This window comes from Lepus europaeus, chromosome 15 (genome assembly GCF_033115175.1).
Source record: "Lepus europaeus isolate LE1 chromosome 15, mLepTim1.pri, whole genome shotgun sequence".
NCBI lineage: Eukaryota > Metazoa > Chordata > Mammalia > Lagomorpha > Leporidae > Lepus > Lepus europaeus.
Genome location: NC_084841.1, coordinates 78,434,692 through 78,458,581, shown reverse-complemented (window position 1 = coordinate 78,458,581; position 23,890 = coordinate 78,434,692). Strand labels below are relative to the sequence as shown.

The 23,890-nt window shown below is 38.2% G+C and overlaps 1 protein-coding gene across 5 annotated transcripts in view; it reads right to left on the bottom strand.

Annotated features, from left to right (window-relative positions):
- Positions 1 to 23,890, bottom strand: part of MCTP1 (multiple C2 and transmembrane domain containing 1) — a 614,838-nt gene that overhangs the window by 216,973 nt on the left and 373,975 nt on the right. For 2 of the 5 annotated variants that reach the window (XM_062212397.1, XM_062212399.1), the window contains exons 6-8: positions 17,919 to 17,957; positions 8,701 to 8,760; positions 2,042 to 2,119 (exon numbers count right to left, since the gene is read on the bottom strand). The exons of 1 other annotated variant lie outside the window; for it this stretch is intronic. In XM_062212397.1, the coding sequence (XP_062068381.1) occupies positions 2,042 to 2,119; positions 8,701 to 8,760; positions 17,919 to 17,957 (177 nt within the window). The remainder of the gene's footprint in view (positions 1 to 2,041; positions 2,120 to 8,700; positions 8,761 to 17,918; positions 17,958 to 23,890) is intronic. 2 more of the 5 variants (XM_062212398.1, XM_062212394.1) reach the window with 2 other exon arrangements.

Below are 23,890 nucleotides of genomic sequence, written 5' to 3'. Positions count from 1 at the left end.
GAAGAAAAGACAAGGGACTTACAAATATTTGCTCACATCTTTCTAGCAATTTCTGGCTGTGTGATTTTTGCACACTACATCTTCTCTGGGACTCCGTGCTCCTGCCTTTGGTTTTCAGGACCATACTTCGGGGCTCTTCATGTACCAAGAACACTCTTGTATGTGGATATTTGGGGAGCGGGGCTTGTGTTGGCAGAAAGTATATCCCGGGAGCAATGAAGACTTAACTTGCCTAAGATAGTCATTTGTTAATTCTACCTGACTTTAAAATCAAGGTTCTGAGGGACTCATGGCAGAGGCGGTGATGAGCTAAATTCCACATTTAAACAAACTTTGTGGTCTGAGAAGCTGCATGATTCTAATTCTTTTGAATTTGCTGAGACTTGCTTTATGGCCTAGTATGTGGTCAATCCTAGACAAGGTTCCATGTACTGCTGAGAAGAATGTAAATGCTTTCTGTGTAGGATGAAAAGTTATGTAGATATCTGTTAGATCCATTTGGGCTATAGTGTCATTTAAATCTACTGTCTCCTTGTTGATCTTCTGTCCTATTGATCTGTCTATCTCTGAGAGTGGAGTATTGAAGTCCCCCAGTACTATTGTATTGGGGTCTAAGTCTCCCTTTAAGTCCCTTAACAAGTCTTTTAAATAAACCAGTGCCCTGTAGTTAGGTGCATACACATTGATAATCATTATATCTTCCTGTTGAATGGATCCCTTAATCATTATATAGTGCCCCTCTTTGTCTCTCCTAACAGTTTTTGTGGTAAAGTTTATGTTGTCCGATATTAAGATGGCTACGCCCGCTCTTTTTTCATTTCTGTTGGCATGGTATATCTTTTTCCAGCTTTTCATTTTCAGTCTGTATTCATCATTGTTGTTTCTTGTAAGCAACAAAAAGATGGGTTTTGTTCCTTAACCCAATCAGCCAAACTTTGAAAACTACCTGTCTGTTTATAAAGGCTTCCTCTACTGTATAGATACTTTCTCAATGTGTGGTCCTTAGACCACTGGCATCAATGCCACGTGGGGGCTTCTTAGAAATTCAAATTATCTGGATCTGTCCCAGACCAACCACATCAGGAACTCTGGGCTGGGGCCCTGCATTCTTGTTTAATCAGCTCTCCAGGAGACTCGGATTTGTGCTCAAGCATGAGAACCCCTGCGTAAAAGGTCACACATGCATGAGCCCTGGTCTTGCTCTACTGATATGTTCTAATACCTACTACTAGTTAATAGACTTGTAAATATCTCCCACTCTCTGGCAAGGATACTATTTATGCCACTTAAACTCCTTCTTTAGTTAGTTCTGCTTCTAAACTGATCAGGAAAGCACACTGGAGTTCAGATATCTGGAACTTTTAAAGAGAAATAGAAGCCTGCTGGACAACTATGGAAAGTTCCATTTATTTTCTTCCTTTATAATTTTTTAAATCACAGAATGTGTCTTAATAAAATGTATTTATTGAAGTGTTGATGATCAGTTGACCAAAAATTACTCATTGAGTACCTGTAGAGCAACGAGTAATAAACTAATCTAAGATACCACTCAATCAACTAGCATAATACAGCCAGTAATCTGTTACTGAAGTTTTGTTCTCCAGTAGGTCTTGATTATAGTAGAGTTATTTCTGAAGGGTGAAAGAGAAGTCCAGCCTCCTGTGTAGTTCAAGGAATGCCCATGTGGCTCTCAGATATACTGACACACTACCACTTTTGTAAGACACATTTATCCAAGTGCAAAATTAATCAAGAATATCAAGCTACCAGGTAACAATGAAAATTGCAAACATGAAAGCCAACAGTCAATGACATGAATTCTTAGTAAGATTCTAGAACAAATAAGTTGGCACTTAAAAGAGACCAGTAGTTCACTTACATTCTTTTTTGTGAAAAACAAAGAATTGAAGAATACAATTCCTTTTCACAAACACAGGATGCAAAAGATAGGGAATGGATTTTCGGTACAGTGAGTTGGCCCTCAGAGTTCATAGCACATGCAAGCTCAGAAAAGATAAAAGAACCCAATGGTTGAACTTACTTGTGCACTCGAGCAATAAGGATTCTGAAGCTGTGTTCTGCAGAAGCCCAGGACTGGAGGAACAGGCCTGCCACACGTCTGGATGGAGATGAACCATCAGAGCTGTACAAGAAAGCTTGGTACCACCCTCAACCCCTAGTTTTGATCAGCATTTACAATTACTCTTTGAAGCAAAGTCTTTGAAAAAAATAGATACTTGCTTTTCAAGTCTCTTAGAGAATGTCTTTCCAGTACCATGGAGATAAATGCCAATGCAACAGTTCCATTTCTTTTTCTTTTAGGAGAATGATGTTGCAGTAGTCAAGAAATAAAGCCCAGAGATTATACAGTGATGATAATGCTTAAGTGGCTTCAGGACTGTTGGTTAGTATATGTATCAGAGAAAAGAAACAACAGGGAAATCAAGAAGAGAATAATTTTTCCAAGTCTGCAGCCTCAAAGGTGTTTGGACAATTTTTTCCCTGAGGTTAAAAATGTGCTAATGCTTGAGAAAAAAAATGTTACATGGACAGACAGCCATAAGTATGATGTTGTTAACCCTGCACCTTACATATGGATCTTAAGTAATGATTAAAGAGATATGTGTAAAATAATAGAAAGCCTTTGTCCCATATAAGACTTCTCTTCGCTGCCTTGGCTAACAAAAGCAACCCAAAGATCCCTTTCCTACTAAGACCAAAAGCAACAAAGCAAAAAGAGATGGATTAAGAATGATAGAGCTGGACAGGAAATCCTTGGAAGGAAATGATGATGATGGGACTGACAGTATGAATGAAAGGAGTGGGAGAGGAGCTACAGGTTTTTAAACAACAGTGTTATGGTGGGAAAAGAAGCACCAGATTTAATAGTATCAACAGGAAGGATAGGATGAGGCCAAGCCCAAAGAGAGGGCAGACCACACGGAAGTATGGAAACACTTACCGAGCAGCTCACCGTACTGCAGTTTCCACACCTCAGTGTTTTCCACGACAAGCATCTCGTTGTTGAGATGAAGAGGAAAACGGGTATGGATCATAGAAGTAGGGACTCTAATCAAATGGCTAGAGAAAGGCAAAGCTGACCTCAGCCCCTGGGACGGCTGATACCTACCCCATGATTTCCCCTGCTGGATCTTTTTTTGGACATAGCCTAAAAAGTTCACAATACAATTAAAAGGATAAGTGGTACAGAGCATTTCAAAATTCTATGCTTTCCATGCAGATGCAATATATTCTTGCTTTTGTAGATTATGTAGAAAGGCTGACTGGGTGTTTAGAGGAAGTCAAAGTAGGCAGGTGGTAATAACCTTAGCATATGCTTTAAACTAAAGTATGTGAGAGTTAACTTTATTGTATAATAAATTATAGTCTGATGTCTCTTCATAAAGTAGTAAAGCTGTAGCATCTAGCATATAACTTCAGAATACTTCTATATTGCAATTCTAGTTAATAAACATTGCTTATTCCTTAAAAACTAGGTAACTAGCAACAGGCTATATCCCATTATTTTAGATTCTGCTTTAAAAATAGATCAAAATCAAGAAGCAAAAATCTATTGAGACTTAACATGTGACCAAAGGAACACAGTTATACTAGTCTTCTCCCTGAAATGTACAAATAATCCTGGGCTTTTGTCATCTTGGGTTTCATTACCTGCGTACAACCCAATCATTCCAAGAGACCCAGACATTGAAACCGCAGTGAAATACATTGCTTGTGTGTTTACAATAAGCCATGAGTGGAGTGAGCTCTCTCCTCTATTTTCAGCACAGGGGTATACATGCTTTCATTTAATCAAATGATCCAGGAGACACTACAAAGAAGAGATAATGACAGCCTAGAATGGCTGCTTTGTACTGGGAAGACGAGAGTGTGGGGCAATTATTAGCTTAGCTCCAGGCCCAGACATGTTCTCTCCTCCCCTTTGCTGCACAGTTCATTCCAGTGAATTGCACCCAGATGATGAAGTCCAGTAGCAGATTTGTTCTGCCATTGCCATCCTCTTAAAGCAGGATTGCCTTTACAGAAAGCCCGCCCGGTGCTTTGTCCATCCTACTTGGAAGAGTCTCATCTAGTAATAAAGTTTCGATCCCCCCTTTTATTTTTTCCCAGGAAGATGATTCACTGACACTATAATCCTTAGAGAAGTTCTCCTGTTTTTTCTCTCTAAATGTCCTTTCTTATTTCTCTTGTTCCTTGATATCATTCATGGTGCTAGAAGTTATTTATATAAGATGTTGTAAATGTCCTCTCTAATTGTGGCCAACCAAATGCTCTTAAGCTTTTATTGTTTGCTCAAAAATGCACACGAAGAGAAAATCATCATGTACATTGTAATCTTGCTGGTTTGCTAGAGTATTCTACAAATTTCTACGAATGACATGGGAAATGAATAATAATCCTGGGTTTGCCTTCAGAGACCTTTGTTGGGTGACTTTTGATTAGAGGTTACAAATGTTTTTGATGTAGGAAATACTAATCTCATGGTTGACTTTGTTAAATAGGCTCATCACTATTGGGAAATGTGTGTAAGCTCAAGTCTGTGGGGTGTCTGTGCATAAAAGTGACTTGGATGAGAATGTCATGTTTGCACAAAAAGCTCTTGTGATGTTAAAAATTAATAAGTATACTTATGAGTCTTGCTTCCACACCTAAAACCAGAATTAATATAACAATCTTTCTTGGGGTCTGGTGCTGTGGTGTAGCAGGTAAAGCAGCTGCTTGTAGAGCTGGCATCCCATGTGGGCGCTGGTTCTGGCCCCGGCTGTGGCACTTCTGATCCAGCTCCCTGCTAATGCACTTGGGAAAGCAGCAGAAGATGGCCCAAGTGCTTGTGCCCCTGCACCCATGTGGGAGACTCAGAAGAAGCTCCTGGCTCCTGGCTTCAGATCAGCCCAGCTCCAGCCATTACAGTCATTTGGGAAGCGAACCCGCTGATAGAAGATCTCTCTTTCTCTCTCTCTCTCTAAATGCCTTTCAAATAAACAAATAAATCTTTTTTTTTTTTTAAAAGAACCTTTCTTGTCATATGTAGCTGAGTTGTTCAAAATGCAATGCTGTAGCACAGAATCACATTGTTTTACAAAGTCAGTACTCTGGAGTCTTTTTCAACCACACTTCTGCCTGCCCCTGCCACAAGATGGAGCACTGATTAACTCCAAATTATTCTGTATTTTTCTGTCTACTCTGCCCGTTATGATTCTTTCCTTCACCTTTATATATGAGTTATCATGGCATAGCCTAGCCTTTTGCACTTTAAAAACATGAAAGTTTCTCTTTAATTTGCCTCAACGTCCTCAGAAGATGGTTTATTTAATTAACCGTTAGCAGAGTCTAGATAACTGCTCAGTGGGGAGAACTAGGAAGAAATGAGTGTGCTAAGATTGGAAAGAACTACATTGTTACCACCCTTTAATGAGAAGTTAAAAGTTATTAGTGAGATTCTGACAGAGTAATCTGATGTGATTTCATGGACACTGTAGTGTTTTCAAGAGAAACATCAAAGAGCCATACGCACTGTTTAATGTTGTGGGTCCTGAGCTATGGTGTCTGATGAATTTTAAATGTATTGCTATGATCTGGGTATTAGTTCGAGTGTCCCCAAAGGTCTGTATGTTAAAGCTTTGCCCCCAGGGTGCACTACTGCGAGTGGATGGGAGCTTTAGGAGGTGGGGCCTAGTGGGAGGAACTTAGGTCACTGAGGTCACGTCACCAGAAGGTGGTTTCCATGTGACCTCTTCAGTCCCCATTAGAAGATGGCTGGAAAAGCCTGAGTTTGGGTCCCTTTCCGCCCTCCCCCCCCACTTCCTGTCTCACCAGGTGAGCCTTCCTCTAAGTGCGCTTCCTCATTGGCCAAGGGCCCCCTGCCAGAGCCAAAACCTGAGCTGTGCTATTTGGACTTTGAGTCTCCAAAGCTGAGAGCTAAGTAACTCTTTTCTCTTTCTAAGTTATCTGCTTTGGGGCCTTCATTGTAGTAATGAAAAACTGAGTAGCACAGTTATGCTTCTGGAAAATTAGGATGTCACTGCATCACTTTTGTCCTTCCATCGTTTTGCTCTCAAGAAAATTAAGATATAACAAACACTGACAATTCCAACAGAGCAGGTGCTTACCAGAATTTAGTGTAACTCAATTGCTACCTCATAGACATTAATCCTTGTAAATTAAGCTGATAAATTTTCTTTCTTTTTTTTTTTTTTTTTTTTTTTTTTTGACAGGCAGAGTGGATAGTGAGAGAGAGAGACAGAGAGAAAGGTCTTCCTTTTTGCCGTTGGTTCACCCTCCAGTGGCCGCTGTGGCCGGCGCATCGCGCTGATCCGAAGCCAGGAGCCAGGTGCTTCTCCTGGTCTCCCATGGGGTGCAGGGCCCAAGCACTTGGGCCATCCTCCACTGCCTTCCCAGGCCATAGCAGAGAGCTGGCCTGGAAGAGGGGCAACCGGGATAGAATCCGGTGCCCCAACCGGGACTAGAACCCGGTGTGCCGGTGCCGCAAGGCAGAGGATTAGCCTGTTGAGCCATGGCGCCGGCCTAAATTTTCTTTCAAATCACATCCTGTTTAATCCATAAAACACATGCCATTTCTTCATGCAAGATTTTATCTGAGTTAGTCAGGTTTTCTGGCATATCTGAAAATATCCGTGGGAAAGCTTTCGTATAGATCTTCTCTAAAAGTTCTTCAGAATACCAACGTTTCCCGGGCAAAGAGCAATAGGATCTGTTGTCAAAACAGCCTCTGAATGGGAAGACATGAGCTCATACTCTTTCAGAGTAGACTTGGCCACTGATTTGCCGATCTTGTAAATGGGACCTCAAATACGGAAATCTTATTACCCTCAAATACATCTATCCTTTGGTGGCTAAAGAGAAGGGTCACATGGTACAGGGGGGATTTGAAAAGATGTAAATAAAGAAAATCTTAGGGGCAATTCTGTCATCAGCAACTCAAAGGGAAACTCGAGTGCTGTAAATTCAGAGAGAGAGACAGAGAGGGAGGGAGAGAGAGAGACAGGGATGGGGAGGAGGAGGAGGAGGAGGCAGAGGTGGAGAAGAGAAGGGAGGAGAGAGGAGGGAAGAGGAGAGATTTGACCTTGATCTGGGTACTTGTAGGCAGCGATGTCACTTCTCGGGGCCTAATTAGATGACCCCTAAAGGGGGGTGTCTCTGTGACTCAGTTTATCATTCATTTTTTTTGTCTTATGCCCAGCAAAAGATGTTATCACTGTATCTTGGATACAAAAAGGTTATCTTTAAAGCTAGCATATTTGTTAATCTCCCAGAGATTGAGAAAGATTGTTAAAGAATATTTAAGAATCAATACAGCCAAAGGAGAAGTACTGACAAGTAGAAGACGAATTTGGGAATAGCAAAGTCGAAAGGAGGTGCTGAAAGAGCCACTGCAAAGGAAGTCCTTGAAAAAGTATTGATTATGGAGTTGGCCCTGGTAGCACATCTCTGTTCACAACCATCCATTTGCACATTTGTTGCAAGTGGAACAAACTTAACACAAGACATCCTCTAATTCTGTTCTCCAGCAAGGGTGCCATATGAAATCACTATTGTAGGTCTTAAGAAAAGACTGGAAAAAAAAAAAAGTTTTTCAAACAGCTATCTCCAATTGAAGATTATGGAACCTTTTAAAAATAGTCACCTTGTGTATTCAGCAACAATCCATGAATATGTAAGAATTACTATTATTTTAGCAAAGTTGCAGAATCACTTCAGTGAAGGCACCCAGACAGTAGATGGAAAGGAAGTGAAGAGGCAAAAGCTACATCAGCTGTAAATCTGCACTCAACTGTAAAAGGCTATGAAGTCAGTGTTGTAGAAGGAGCAGTGAGTACAGGTGCTTTATATGTGCCCACTGACCGCTGTGCTATTTAATTTGGTACCCACCACTCTGCAACAAATCTTAAAACTCTAAAGGAAAAAAAATAGTTTTCAGTCATGAGCAGGTTGAGAGCCAAGAAAGGAAAAAAGACCAAGCAGCAAGAATACAGCATTTTTATTGCGATATCTACTGCTATGTAATCCCATGTGGATTTTCCAAAGAAGGATGCTCTTAAAGGTAAGTACTAAGTGTGTTAGTAATAAATCATTCTGTACATCATGCAGGATTACAGCAGAGAAACAAAATGGACAACAGAGCTCGTCATGTTTAAGACCTCAAAGGGTAAATTAAATTGCAATGGCATTTAAAACAAATTCTCAATGACATTTTCATTTATCTCTTCTTTAAATCAAAAGCAGAGTCGATTGTATCATAAATATCTAATATACACATTGTGTAACATCATTGTTAATAGAAACAAATTCTTCCCAAACAGAAATGGAACAGAAAATTACCCCACTTCACAAAAGGGAAAAAGAACCTTAACGGGGCTTCAGACAGCACCATCACATTCTTTGAAAGTCTCCGGAATTAAGAATTTGGAATAAACTTGGTCCCATGAAGAAATGACCAAAGTAAATGGCCAAGTAAATGAAGTTCTGAATGTAGACAGATGAAGAAAGAAGAGCCAGTTACACAGATGATTAAGAATAAAAGTTAACCCAGAGAATAAATGAATACATATCTCTGGGAACCTATATTTAAACGCATAATTTCTACTTTACACTGAACTTTCAGATCTACTATCCAGAACCAAAAATCAAGAATATTAACATAAAGGATTTCAACATTACCCTCCAAAAGAAAGACTTCACAGAGAAATAAGATCCGACCACTTCATTTTCTGAGAGTGCCTAAAAACAAACAAATATTTAGCCAAGTTTTGAGACTTTTTGCAAATACTTAGTATTCTAAACAGAAACAAATAAAAACCAAAAGAAATAAAACGAAAGCAAATTAAAAACCAAAATGTATATGTCCTAAAGATACTTTGGATATTTAGAAACTAAGAATAAATTAATTTCTTCCTGTTCGTCTGTAATACTAATGATAATCAAGTTTAGAGAGGATTGCTTCTGTTATTTTTAAAAGAGTCCACTTACCTCTTTCTTCTTAATTGTTGATTAGTAAATTTCAGAATCTGAAGTTTCATTATAGGAAGCAGAACTGTTTAAGCATAATCTAAGATTTATCTGTCCCCTTTAGAAATAATAGTGTTAGCTATAGGCCTTCAGAACATTTTTAAAAAAGGATAGTTGAAATCTTAACTTATAAACATGTACTGGCCCGCGCCGTGGCTCGACAGGCTAATCCTCCGCCTAGCGGCGCCGGTGCCCCGGGTTCTAGTCCCGGTCCGGGCGCCGGATTCTGTCCCAGTTGCCCCTCTTCCAGGCCAGCTCTCTGCTGTGGCCTGGGAGTGCAGTGGAGGATGGCCCAAGTGCTTGGGCCTTGCACCCCATGGGAGACCAGGAGAAGCACCTGGCTCCTGCCACTGGATCAGCGCAGTGCGCTGGCTGCGGCAGCCATTGGAGGGTGAACCAACGGCAAAGGAAGACCTTTCTGTCTGTCTCTCTTTCTCTCACTGTCCTCTCTGCCTGTCAAAAAAAAAAAAAAAAAAAAAAAAGTACCAATTCAAAATTGGCTTAATTCCTTGCCAAAAAATTCCTAATTTTATAATATACTATTAAAATATTACAAAATTATACAATAGAATGTAAATGACTGGGTTGAGCTTTCCCAAAGTAATTTTACAAGAAATGAATGTTGCAAAAGAGGGTCTACAGGCTACAAAAAAGCAGTGGATTCAAGCTGGATATTTTACTCCCTAATCTTCAGATCTTTATAAAGTCAAATCAACTTCAATTCAACAGGTAAAAAATAGAGTTAGCCATTTTTAAGCAGATCATTTCAATTACCTTTTTCCTTTGAACTTCAGGTGTTTGCATTTTGTCTCTGGGTGTGAGTTATGATAAAGTTATGAGAGACTGACGACAGTTATGGGAAAGTATCAATCTCTGATGCTGAGATGAGCAGGAAGCAGTGTTGCCACCACCTTGATTATTCTAGGATTTTCATCTTAGCAACTGAAATTGTAGAGATCCAGCTCCTCTCGTGATGCCTAACGCTCAGTAAAAGTTCTTGACTGACTGCCGGTCACTCAGAATGACATGTAGTTGGGGGCACATACTCCTTGCCAACAGGATACCACAAATCATACTAGAAAAGAATAATAAACTAAAATACTTTATGGTGTTTAGCAATGTTGAGCAATCTAAGCTTAGACTTAGAATTGCATCAAAGGTTATCTATGTAATCTACCTGAACTTTCCCTCCCCAACATAAAATCTATTCCATAATAAAACCAGTAAGCTTTTCCCAAGTTCTTGGTTCAGATTAGTTTCAGTCACGTAGCATGATGACTCATGTCAAGAGATAATCAAGAAACAGTCTTGCATTTAAGACACTATTTTACCATCACTACAGAGTAATGATTCATTTATATTTCTACCTATGGTTTTCATCTGTCACACTTTAGCATCACTTCCATTTCTAAGCAAACCAAAAAAATCTCTAGAAAATACACTTGTATTTGGACTCTGGGGCACCAACCTTAGATGTAGTGACTGTAGTTTTTTTGAGGCTATGCTACTTTTTCATCTCAAAGAACATGCGTGTTTTCCTTTTCAATGATCAGTGCTCTTTATTTGGATTTGCAATTGTTTTAATTAAGCAGTATATTTAGCAACATGTCTAAAAATATTCAAATATACAAAAGTTACTGTCTGAAGTCTTATACAAATCGTTTCTCCCTATATGACTTGAGTCAATGACAAGTTACAGAACTTAGAGAGTTATCTTAATGTAAATGTATTAAGGCAACTTTAATGGAGATGAAAGTTCTTGGCTCTGGACTCAAGGTATTTTTAGCAAATGAGGCAATCGTTTAGCATTTAAGAGTATTATTAATTCATTTGGGTTTTAGGTGGTCTAAGGTGATTAATATTGAAGCAGCATTAACTTCATTCTTTTCAACCTTTCTCAGACGAAAGCAGAGGGCCTTGACCTAATTGTGTGTCTAGTATCTAAAAAGAGATTCATGAATTTTGGGAGCAGAGTGGGAGTTTTAATGATTGAGATTTAGGACTTAAGTTTCTCTGTTTAAAATTTGAGAAACAAAAATATTAGCCACATTGGATCCACTGAAGTCCCTAGGCTGTACTTTTCATGCCATGTTTAATTACCTCTGCAATTCATCAACAACAATTTCACTTTATAACACATATTCCCATGTAAATTTAGGCCTTTATTTCAAATGAAACGATTTAATCTCCTTGTGACCCCTTGTGTCATTTATTGCTCTGAGTGGGCATGAAATTTACAAGTCAGCCAAGGCCTTCCTATCACCAGAGTTTCTAATGATAATAATAATGACAACAGCAGCAATAACAAAACACCTAGCATTACAATAATGAGCCCTAAACAAAAGTGCTGATTTCACTGAGGAGAGAAAGAAAAATAACATAAAAGATTCATGAATTCCAGAGCAGAATGGTCTTAGATCACAATTTAGTTACAGTTCAGTCTTCATGAAGAAAGAGGCTATGTGAGGGAAAGTACCCTTGAAAAAGTGTTAAAATTATGCAGTTACAGCTAAAGGAAACAAAACAAAAACTAGAGGCACCCAACTGACAACAGAAAATGACTGAAGTTATTCAAACTAATGAACTGTCAACTTATTTCTACTGAGGTCCCTCATTTTTTAAAGTAATTAACATCTACTCAGCAGATCTTATTTAGGTTTACTTTGGTCTCCAAAAATCTACCACAGTAACCATCTACAAATTAGATTTTAGATTCAAAAACCCATAAGATAAACTTTTCTTAAGGAAATAAAATTAAAAGTTAATGTTTTTCCCAACAAATGCACATGCTGCTCTTTTCTGGGCTGCTATATAAAATTAATACAGAAAATTTCAAAGACTTTGTTATCAGATAGAATAACGACTAGCCACTAAATCTTGATTGATATTTTAAAATTAACTTGCATGTGTACAGTTTTTAAACATGTTATCATAATTCATCACTTATAATATTCACAATAAATTGAAATTCTGAACCTTGAGATTCAAATGTAAGACTCAACTCAGCTGGGCTTCCTAAATATAAAGCTTGTATTTATAAGAATAGGATATCCTTTTGTCAATATTATTTTGGGCATTTAAAAGAGTAAAAACTGACTAAGTACACAAATAAACCACTTACATAAACTTCCTGGCCAGACTGCGTTCACTGTTCATCAGAACTGTGGCTCTTGGAAGCCGGCGCTGTGGCATAGCGGGTAAAGCTGCTGCCTGCAGTGATGGCATCCCATATGGGAGCCAGTTCAAGTCCTGGCTGCTCCACTTCTGATCCAGCTCTCTGCTATGGCTTGGAAAAGCAGTGGAGCATGCCTCAAGTGCTTGAGCCCCTCCCCCTGCCTGGGAAATGCACAAGAAGCTCCTGGCTTCAAATCAGCTCAGCTCCACCTGTTGTGGTCATTAGGGGAGTGAACCAGGAGACAGAAGACCTTTCTCTGGTCTCTCGGGCTCTCTGTAACTCTTCCTCTCAAATAAATAAATAAATCTTTAAAAATTAAAAAAAAAAATGACAAGCTGTGGCTCTCAGACATTCTATCCTACCAACAGAGTTGACTTATGATGTTAACTAGGCCTATCAACAGCTATGTCAACCAGGACTTTGGAAGCAGAAGTCTCACAAAATTAAGAATTGTTTTAATTGTGCACATTTAGGGTACATTAAAACCAACAAATCTTCTCCCACTTGCATCCGATTTAACATCTATCTGCCTGCCTGCCTGCCTACCTACCTAGCTACTTATTTACCATCTACTTTCTTTCTTTTAATGAAAAGGCCGCGTAATCTGAGATTAGGCCCATGGGTGTGTTATCCTGGAGTCCCCCTGGGCCAGCCTAACAAGGATCTTGGGAAACCTGTCAGGTCACTTGTAATACAAGGTAGCCATGTGCAGGCCAATCAGCCATCAGATCCAGGACACACGCATGGAGGAATCCACTCTCTGCTTGAAATTATATTTTGCCCTTGCATGTTGCGCCGACTCATCCAGATTTGCTCCCAGAAGGACCCATAACACTTAAAAAATTCAACAAGAGCACTCAAATAAATGCAATGCCATTGTTACAACAGATACCTGGAGTTATGAATTATCATACATAAAAATGTATGATATTTATGCCCATGGGTAAATATGAAAACAGCAAGAAAACAGCATCTCAAGATAAAATTTAATTATGGATTGATGTATTTTGTGGGATAATCAAATATTTACTGGCATTATGATAATATCTGTGTTGTAAAGAACCTACTCCAAATTTCAGTAGTTTGGTTAACTGGAGTCAAAATCCACACATAATCGAATTGCTGTCTGCTGTTCACTGTTGCATTCTGGAATCGCTGGAGTCTTAACCTTGAGAATAACTTTATAGCATTTCCAAAGAACAGAGCTTTGGGTGTGTAACAACAGCAAAATAAAGATTTTAAAACTGAATTTAATTTTTCCTTCAAAAACATAAAAGCATAAAATGAGAAATGAGACACTAAAGTCCTCTTGGTTATGCATGGTTGACCAAAAAGTTTTCATCTTTTGCAGCTGAAAAAAACCAAGTCTTCCTGATCAACAGATGAGGCTTCTCTAGCAAGGACCTGATAATTGTTAAGTAGTGACTTTTTTTTTTCATTATTCTGACTGTGTGAGATATTAAAAAATGTGTTAATCTGTTTCTCCGTGTTACTTAAGTTGAAGCACTCCCAGGCTTTCACGGCTGCATTTTTAATGTGTCATCCACGGTGTCAGGTTTGACTACGCCTTACAGACTTGTGGAAAGCACTCTCTCGTTTCAATTAACGCTATCCTTGCCAAAAGTCTTACTAAAAATTGCTTCATTCAACCAACGAACAAAGTGTTCAGTAAAATTAGGCTAATTATAACAAAATCTTCATAAAAAGGAATATTACTAAAAGATGACATAAGCTGTCAAGTAATAGCGGATATGGTAATGAGACATATCACAGGGGTCTATATTATATTATGCAAAGGACGAACCTCTGTTGAAGACAACAACTCAAAACTGTTATTATTGTGGATGTGAATTGCAACATGTTTGTCTTTACAGTATCACAACAGTATTTCTCATATAATTAATTCAATGAAAGCACATAAGTTCATTATTCTTTCACTCTTTCCATTGGTAAACACACTCTTTCTCATTGAAGCACAGGCGCACACACACAACACAGTGTGAAATCATAACATCTAACCACTGCATAGAGCCAATTATTTCACTTTTCCCCATTTTTGGTTTGCTCCACAGAATCTATTCACAAATACATATGAATGTTCTTTTTTGAGCTCATAAAATTTTCTTGATGAATAATTTAACCATAGAATAAATTATCAATGATAAGTTTCCTCTAAAGAATAAAATGCTGCAATAACTCAAGGCATTACCATTTCTCTGCCAAAACACATTTTGTCACATCAATGTAACTCTTTGACCGGGATAATTATCCAGTTGCCCAAGTTTAGGGAGACATCAATCTCTTTCTTCTGAAAATAATGTTCTTCTGTAACAGCTGAGTGTGGGGCATACTTTAAAATGTGTGTGATGAACAGGGTGCTTGTGGAAAACCAGAAATTGTGAAAGGATGTTACCCCTCCTGGCAGAGGACCTGTTTTAGGATTTCTAAGTGTGCAGTGGTTTCATATGAGCACCATTCAAATACAGCAACTCTTTTATGTGTTCGTGCTTTTCAGAGATAAGTTTAGCTGTTTCCCCTTACCTTTTGCCTACTTGTTATTAGGTGATAACCCAGTTACTCCAAATAATATGTAAATTGATCCTGAACAGCAACTATGATCACCTGGCCCTTTCACTGAAGCTATTGATCTCAACAGTACATGCAATCCCACCTTGGGTGAGTGCTGCAAATAGGGTTCCCATTGAGAGAATCCATTACTTACAGAAGTGTGGGGACCAAAACAAGGACAGAAATGTCATCACAGCACGTCAAGATGATGCAAATGACAAGTAGATATTTAGGTAATGGGAAATTCCATGAGTGGTTGCACCTTGGATGAAAGGGAGACGTGTGTATTAAAGAAATAACGTCAAGTTAATTTTTCTTCCTTTGTAGTCATGTGACTTCTGAAAGAACTCAAGTCCAGGAGGAAGATCTCCACACTGAGAAGAATCTCTCACGATGCTGTCCAGCTGTCCAACGTGTGTGCTGCCACGTTTATCAGTTTCAGGTTCTACGTATGCCCTTGGCATGCCAAGACAAAAGGCCGCATGACTGACCCCTGCCATAACCCCTGCCTGTAAGTCAAGATGCCCAGGGAGAGAAGTGTACATGTTTATATGAAACTTCACCTTTGCCTGGGAGCACAGTTACATCCAATGTGAGATAACCCTATTCAAATGTCATGCAAATTAATGACACCCTCTTTGCTAAAACAAAACAGGAAGATTCCTTCCTCAGTCAAGAATCTGTAAGGGGATGATGCAGGGATTCTAGTGTTTGAAGTAATTGGAAAAGGGATGCATTTGCACCAAACAGGGACTTAGTAAAATTTAGAGAACGACATGGGTTAGTGACTTATGCCTTAGCTTTCCAGGAAGCACAGTGTACGTACCAGAAGAAAGGATTTGGGGGCAGAGTCCAGCTACAGCGCAGAAGGATAGTGAACTAAGAGGTAACTGGAATGCTAAGCCTTCCCTAGATTGTGAGTTTAACCCTGAACTTTTACAACATTGAGATAGACAAACATGGGCACACGTTGTGGAGCACAGTGAAAATCTGAATGAACGAGCAAGTGTTCAGTCCGTTCTCGTAGGAAAAAAACCAAGTCAGTGAACTCAGCACTCAGTATCACCAGTAAGTTTTACAAACTTGAAAACCCCTTATGTTAAAACCCCAAAGCCACATGTACCAAATATAATATACCACACACTTAAATGAGCACTGAGTTAGATACAGGGATTCTTTATCTTTACCAGCAAGCTTTGAAAACAGACTAGAGTGAATGCATAATTGGATCATTAACAGCACAGAACAACTCCAAGACTTGTAGCTATATAAATACTGAGGGGCTGGCAAAGTTAAGCCACCATTTGTGAGGCTGGTATCTCACATGAGTGATGCTTTTGAGCCCCGGCTACTCCAGTCCACTTCCGACCCAGCTCCCTGGAAAACAGTGGATGATGGTCCAAGTGCGTGGGCCCCTAATACCCACGTGAGAAACCAGACTGGAGCCCCAGGCTCCTGGGTTTGGCCTGGACCAGCACCAGACATTATGGCCAATTGCAGAATGAACCAGTGGAGGGACATCTCTGCTTTCTCTCTCTCTTTCTCTCGCTCACTCTGACATTCAAATAAATAAATAAGTCTTTAAAAAATTAGTTAAAATAGATGTTCTTATTTCAAATTTTTTGTACATTGAAGGAAAATTCATTTATTTTTATGTAATTTATTATTAAAATTAAATATAAATCAAGAGTATATTTTTAAAGGAGAATCTTAATTTCTGTTACTTTTAAAGCTACAATAAACATGGATCATCCTTACTAATACTGACTGCTGTGTAATATCCTGTGCTAGCATTAAAAATTAAATATATCTGGAAAAGAGGATATTGCTACATAGTGATGTACTGCTACTTTTTTACATAAATGGAATAAAGAAAGTTTTAAGTTTTAAAATACATATACTTTTCACTTGATCTTAGCCAAAAGGCTGAGAAGTGATAAAATACATATACTTTTAATAAAACATTAATTGTAAAGTACAATCACAGAAAAAAGTAATAAAAATATGAAAAATAAAAAGTTTCTTTAAAACTTCTTGGAAATTAATTTTCTTTAGTTAAAAATACTGAGTCAGAAACATTCAATAACTTCTTAAGAGTTTTTTGATGTTATTAAAGTGATAAAAGTGATTATTAATGAGGGCCTGATATATTTTGAGTTACCTTTTGGTTATTAATGCTATAATACTTCAGGGACCACTCTACTAAGAAAAACAGATTAAGATATTATCACAAATATAAAAAAACATTTCAATATAAGTATTTTTTCTTAAATCATAGTAATAAGGATGGCAAAATCAAAGAACTTAAGTAATAGCATGATTTAATCAGAATGGAAGAAAAACGATTGATATGCTCCAGGGTCTAAAAAAATTAGTCACAATGTAAAAAAAAACACTGACTTTTAAAGTAGAAATTCGAGCCAACAAGATTTTTATCAGTAAAATCCCTTCGATTACTTTGAGGCTTATTCGCAACAAAATTCAGCTTCTTGTTATTTTTCTGTGTCCATGAGTGGGGTAGACCACCACTGACCAAATCCAAAACCAACTTTATAACTTCTTCATCTTACAAGTTATAGGAGCCAGGGTTTAGTATGTTATAAGAACCATACATTCCCTCACTCCCAAGATTCATTTAGTTCTTGAAGTGAAAGAGGCAGTGAAGGAAAATTGTCCTCATTGTATCTCCAAAGATGTAGCAACAGAGGAATTTTTGAGTTTAGAAAACCTCATATTCCATTTTCTGTGAACAAAAACAAAACGCTGCATGCATTTTTCTTCTGTCTGGAGTTTTCCTCCTGCCCCGGCCTCATTGTTTTACTCCTGGAGCAAAGCGATTTTCTAGACCCTGTTGTACACATAACAGAGATCAGATGCTGAGAATGACATTGAGAAGTGACCAGAGATTAGCGAGAGGATGATTTGAGGATGCTGTTGATCAGTGTGATTTCTACTCACTTAAAAAGCATTGCATGGTGTGCTTAATGTTTATGGGGGAAAAAAAAAGAACCATTGAGTAGTGATGGAATTCCGTGGTACAGTTTGAGGAGGTATGAGAGAGATTCGGGAAAGCAGCTGATAGTTCTTCTCAACAAGAAAAGCTGAAAGATCACATGCTAAGAATTACCTTACTTGATCTTTTCCAACTCTTCCTCATTAGCATTGTCTGCAAACGAAATAAAGCATTTTCATTATCTTTCACTCAAGTACACAACAGGGCAGCCAGTTGTTTTCTAGTGGAAACGCAACACTTATTAGGCCTTTCAAACAGCCAACAGTTTGCAGCAACAGCTACACAAGACAAAAATTGCTGCTCACGCACACAGGACTAATGAGCGCCTTTAACATTCAGGCAGTCTTTCTGGTGAGAGTTCAGTTACTTTATCTTTTTTTGATATAAAACAATGGGACAATATCTTTTCATGAAATGGAAATTTTCAAATACCCTATATTGACTGGGAAATAAGAGACTGAGTCTCGCGATTCCCCAGCATTCCTTCTGGCGGCGCAGGTTGAGGGTGCACACAGCTTCAGCGGATATCTAATAATGTTTTCCTTTCAAACACATTTCAAGCCTATTCTTCTGGGGAGATCCTAGGATTGTCATTGCTTCCAGTCAGTCTTAACTACATCAGGGTCTTCAAATGGTTTCAACAGAGAAAAATGCTACATATGGTGATGACTATTTATACGTCTTCCAGTTAAGTCTCTAATTAAAAGTTTTCCTTTAAATTTTGTTTGTTTATGTCATTAAGGAAGACACGTGGCCAGAAGTTGTAATCCAGGTTCTGGAGATTTGGGTTAGGTCTAAGATCACTGGTGTCTTGAACAAAGTAAAGCATAAAAGCTAAATATTATTGTTTTTCTTCTCTTCACTTTAAAAAATTCCTAACTGAATTTAGCTTCTTGATTACCCTCTTTGCTTAGTCTTCATTTTACCATCATCTTTAAGGCAGATGAAGCAGAGAATCGGGACTGTTTGGAGCAAAGAACATGGATTATAGAAACAATTGCTATGGTTGTCTAGCAAGGAAACGCACAGGTGTCTCTAACAACTGCATTTTTTTTTTTTTTCAGCAGAGCTCATCGTAGAGATGGGCCCTTTCAGAAATCACTCATAGACTACAAAAATGCAAAACAGAAGAGATCTAAGGCATGACATAAAATGACTAAGGCAATCTTTAACCTAAACCAAGAGAATGGAGAGGTAGGCATTACGACAATTATAAAATTGTCAATGGTAATGACACATTCCTTCTCTCTGTAAATGGTGATTTTTGTTCTCTTCATATATTCTGTGTTAAATATTGACCAAAATGTGGAAGAGTAATAGACTTCCTAGGTTACAATAACTTTCCCATCATTCCGCCACCCCCCACCAAATACAGGAAGTTGCAAACCATCGTTATCAAATGCTATTAAGAGAATATTTTATGTTTTCTGAGTATTAACATCAACTAATTTTAAAGCAACAAATTCCTCCATTGAGGAATGAGGATGGCCATCTAATAGACATATAATAAATGTTTGTGGCTGATATTAAATCAATTATCATAACCATCAATATTACTACTTCTACCATCACCAAAAGGCAACTGGAAAGCAAATGCTTCCCCAGCACATCACATTCACAAAACTGCCTATTGGAAGTCGGGTAATAAATACCCAACTTTCTGAGGAAGCAGAGTTCCAGTGGACAGAGAGCAGTAATTCCTAAGGACAATACTTCAAGTTAATTAAGATTAATAAACAAAAAAGGAAAATCTGTTCATTCATGAGAATTTATCATCTTCACCCAACATCTAAGACTACTATAAACTTACATTCTATAAGAAATGCTACACTCTGAGAAAAGGGCTTAGGGAGAATGCAATCTCAGGTAGCACAAGGATTCAATACTGCAGGCAAGGTCATGCCCTTGACTCAGAAGCACGACATACAGCTCATCTTCCACATATAAGACAAAACAGAAGGCTGATACTCTTCCTGCCTCTCAGAGTCAGCATTATAAACAGGATGTACGGTTTTATTTTTTCAGATTGAAAAACTGCTACAAGCAAAATGCCAGTGATTTCCCAAAGTATAAGTGTGAAAGATTTGGAAGTTGCAAGAACAAATTAATTAATTTCCTGATTCAGTCCCTAAAATGTTATTATTAGATTCAGTGACTCTCAGAATGACCCTAGATTTTATAACAAAATTCCTGCCTCTTGGGCCAAATCCACCATGGGTTCAAGGATTCTACTCCCAAGCCCCTCCCTTAGTTATTTATTTTTTTTAAATAATAGTTGGGTTAAGGTAGGCTCAATAAAACTGACAACATTAGAAAGATAAAAAAGTATATGAATTTTAAGATATATTATCAATATCGATAACAGCACTGTGAGATGTCAGGAAGATTATTTATGGAAGGTTAAGCACAGGAGATGTAGCAAATTCTAGAAGAGTAGGATTTTTTGCTCTACGATCTTAAGTTCAGCTGAAAAACATATGAACTAGTTTCTGAAGCTGTCAGTATTGAATGTTATTATTATAGTATTCAAATTTCTCATTAGCAGCTAAGCCTTACTTAAAGTCAATAAAAGGAATACATAGCATAAAACTATGGCTGGTGATAAAACAGCAGAAGGGAATTTTTTAAGATTCCATAATCTGAATCCAATTTTTTACTTTCATCTTTTATTGTAGTGAATTTCTAAGGCAATTATATAGTTACTATATATACAAAAAATACAGAATGGTTTCTTATGCATGTTTTAAAATATACATATTCAACTTTTACAGGTGTATATTTCTTGACTATGTAATAATTGTTTAAAATGCAAAAAATAAACCACTATGAAACATATATTTGTAAACTAATTAGACGCCAACTAGGGCAGTTCATATATTTTGTGAATTTTCTACTTCTTAAACCATAGTCAAGCAATTTGTAGGTCTAGGTTATCTAACAGAGTGTGTAACACAAATTAACTCACTTTTATTTCACATATTCTCCAATGAAGAAAGCTGTGGATTGAACTCTGCTAGAAAAAGAGCCAGAAAGAACTCAAACACACTATCAGACTAAAATACCATACATAGGACACACATTTATGCATTACACATGTTAGCAGCTTAAAGCACAGGACATGCAACCAAGACAGAAGTGACACTTGTGCCATGCAGCTCTTGGCATGCTCCCGTGAAGGTTGGTTTTGGTTTCTTATACACACAATGCTGGAGACTTAGAAAAATACACGTTTGTCCACATCTGGATTTTTTTTTAAGACTCAATCCTGAAGTCAATGGAGAAGATTTTACGATAGGAAACTGAAATATATTTGCTATTCCTCGTAACACATGTCTTCAATGGCTTTAATTAGACATTGCCTGTTTTAGAGGCGTTAGGAAGTTTTTCAACTCCTGTTTCAGTGTTAACCATTTCCCAAACTGGCAATCCACACAAGGAGAAATCATCTCAATTGCATTATTCATGGAACGCATTGTCAGTATTTAACAGTGCATAAAAACCCACCAGATAAGTAATTTAGAAATCTTAGCACTTTGTAATGCTAAGTACTCTGTATTTCCAGTTATTCATTTCTGCCTATTTTTTTAAATTGAATTTTGCTTAACATTAATGTTTTCTGTCCTATTTGATTGTTTGGATTAATCTGTTAGAGGCTCTTGAAACTCATCTTTTCCATTCTCCATTTTAAAACACATAAAATATTTAGCAAAGTTTTATAAACACAGGCATAAGAATAAATGTGTGGCTCTTGAACTAAAATTCATCAGTCCCAAAGGCTTACGATAAATTATTTGTAAGCTAATAACTGAAGAGAACAGAACTGTTCTTTTAATTGTAGTGTATTAGAGCAAACATAAAACAACCCTCTATTCCTTCCCAATATACCATTCTGAATATTAAATGGATTGAGACATATTCAATAACTGATTTCTGGTTTTCTGCATTTTCAATTTGAATTTCTCAAAATAAGATTTGTGGCTGGGTAATTTGTGAAAATTCAGCATGCCATTTTCACTGCAAGAATATGTTATGTATTTCATGCATATGAAAATTGAATTTGAAGATAGGCTGGATCTCTGATTGTTTTTAACTACGAAACTTCAAATAGAGCCCACAGAAATACATTTAGCTAACACAAGACATGTTAAAAATGAAGAAAATACAGTGAAGGGCTTATAACTCATTGCCATCATTAGAAAGCCTTGAGCCCTCTAGATTGATTTAAGCAGATGATCATTATTAATACACCAATTTTAAGAATTTACAAATGGGGGCTGATGCTGTGGCATAGCGAGTAAAGCCACAGTATCCCATATGGGCACTAGTTCAAGTCCCAGCTGCTCCACTTATGATCTGGTTCCCTGCTGATGGCCTGGGAAAGCAGTGGAATATGGCCCAGGTGCTTGGGCCCCTGCACTATGTGGCAGACTTGAAGAAGCTCCAGCCTCCTGGATTCAGATTAGCACAGCCCCAGCCATTGTGGCCATTTGGGAAGTGAACCAGCGGATGGAGGACCCTCCTCCCCCCCCACACTTCTGCCTCTCTGTAACTCTGCCTCTCTGTAACTCCGCCTTTCAAATAAATAACTAAATCTTAAAAAAAAATTAAACAAAAAATTAAATTATTATTTAATGATGAGTTAAGATTGTGACAACCACAGGGATTTGAATATTGAAGCAAGAGCAAACAACTTAAAATATCTCCCTTGGTCCTTTTCAGTATCCCTTCCAATCCTCACAAAGATTCACCTGCAACCCACTGGACAGCAACCAGGTACATACACTTAGGCTGGGATTTGAGAGGAGCCACCGAAAGAAAGGTTTTATGCACATATCCCCTGATCCCTAGAAGTGATGGGATATAGGGTGGAAGTGAGGGGAAGGTCAGGCATATTTTAGGTAGGTCGATGACACCGAAGAACACTTAAACTAAAGAGATGGTGAACCGTGAAGGAGTTCCTACGGCTGGGACAGGAACTGTGAGTGAGGGAGCACGTGTTGCTTATTGGGGAGACGTAAAGCTCCTCATCGTGAGTCTCTGGGAATCAGGGCACCGGACACATAGAAGAAAAAGAATGCAGGGATGGGACACCCAGCACGATGCCTGGCAAATGATCAATTATTTTAATAGATACCTACAGATAGTCCTTGTTCAGAGTTTCAAAACCTCATGATGGGCATTCATAAATCTAATAACTAGTTTTAGAGATTTAAAATTAAATAGTCAGAATGGCAAACAGGCCAAAACAAAACACAGAAATGAAAGAAAGCAAGTTTGTATGTGTTTGTTGGGAATTTTCATAGAGCAAAGCATACATTTCAAAACCTGCATTCAAATCCTATACAACATATTAGCTAGGATATAGATCCCTGTGACGATTCCTTTGGGGCACCTTTCTTCTCATCTGCCTTCCCCCTCACCCAGCTGGCTTCTCCACAACCAGGCCCAGGACCCACCCAGCTTTGATGACACCCACAGGGATGAGTGAGCGTAGCCCCACGGATCACCCTTCTCTCTACTCCCTGGAGTGTGACAGAGGTCACGATGGGAAGTATTTCCCAGCCGGAGGCTGGCTCTGGGACAGACTGTGGCCTCTGTGCCCTTGCTGAGCCCTGGATAGGCTTCTTGATTATTTGATGAAGAAGAAACCAGGCAGTGTCAACCATACGATGGGAGGAAAAAGGACCTCCTATCCCAGTTAAGGCAAGGGGATAAATCCAGGACCATCAGGGGCTCTGAAAGGGGAGGGCAAGAAGTCGGAGTGAAAAACACCTGGCAGTAAAGAATTTCTTCCCAAAAATCTAGGGTAGCCTAAGGATTTGAGTGAAAAAAATGGCATGAGGATATCAGGGTGAACTCTTTAGATAAGTGTGGATGTGGCTGTAGAGATAAGATGAAGAGAAAGGAAAAAAGAGCAAAGAAGACAAATAAAACCAGATTTTTGATGGGTAACTCTTTCAAGTTCTTCATTTTTTTTCCACTATTCAAATTTGAAAACTCAGTAATAATCCACTCCCATGCACTACAATATTTTTAGGTAATGTTTTTATAATGAGGAAAGTGTACCTAAAAACTGTGAGCATGAA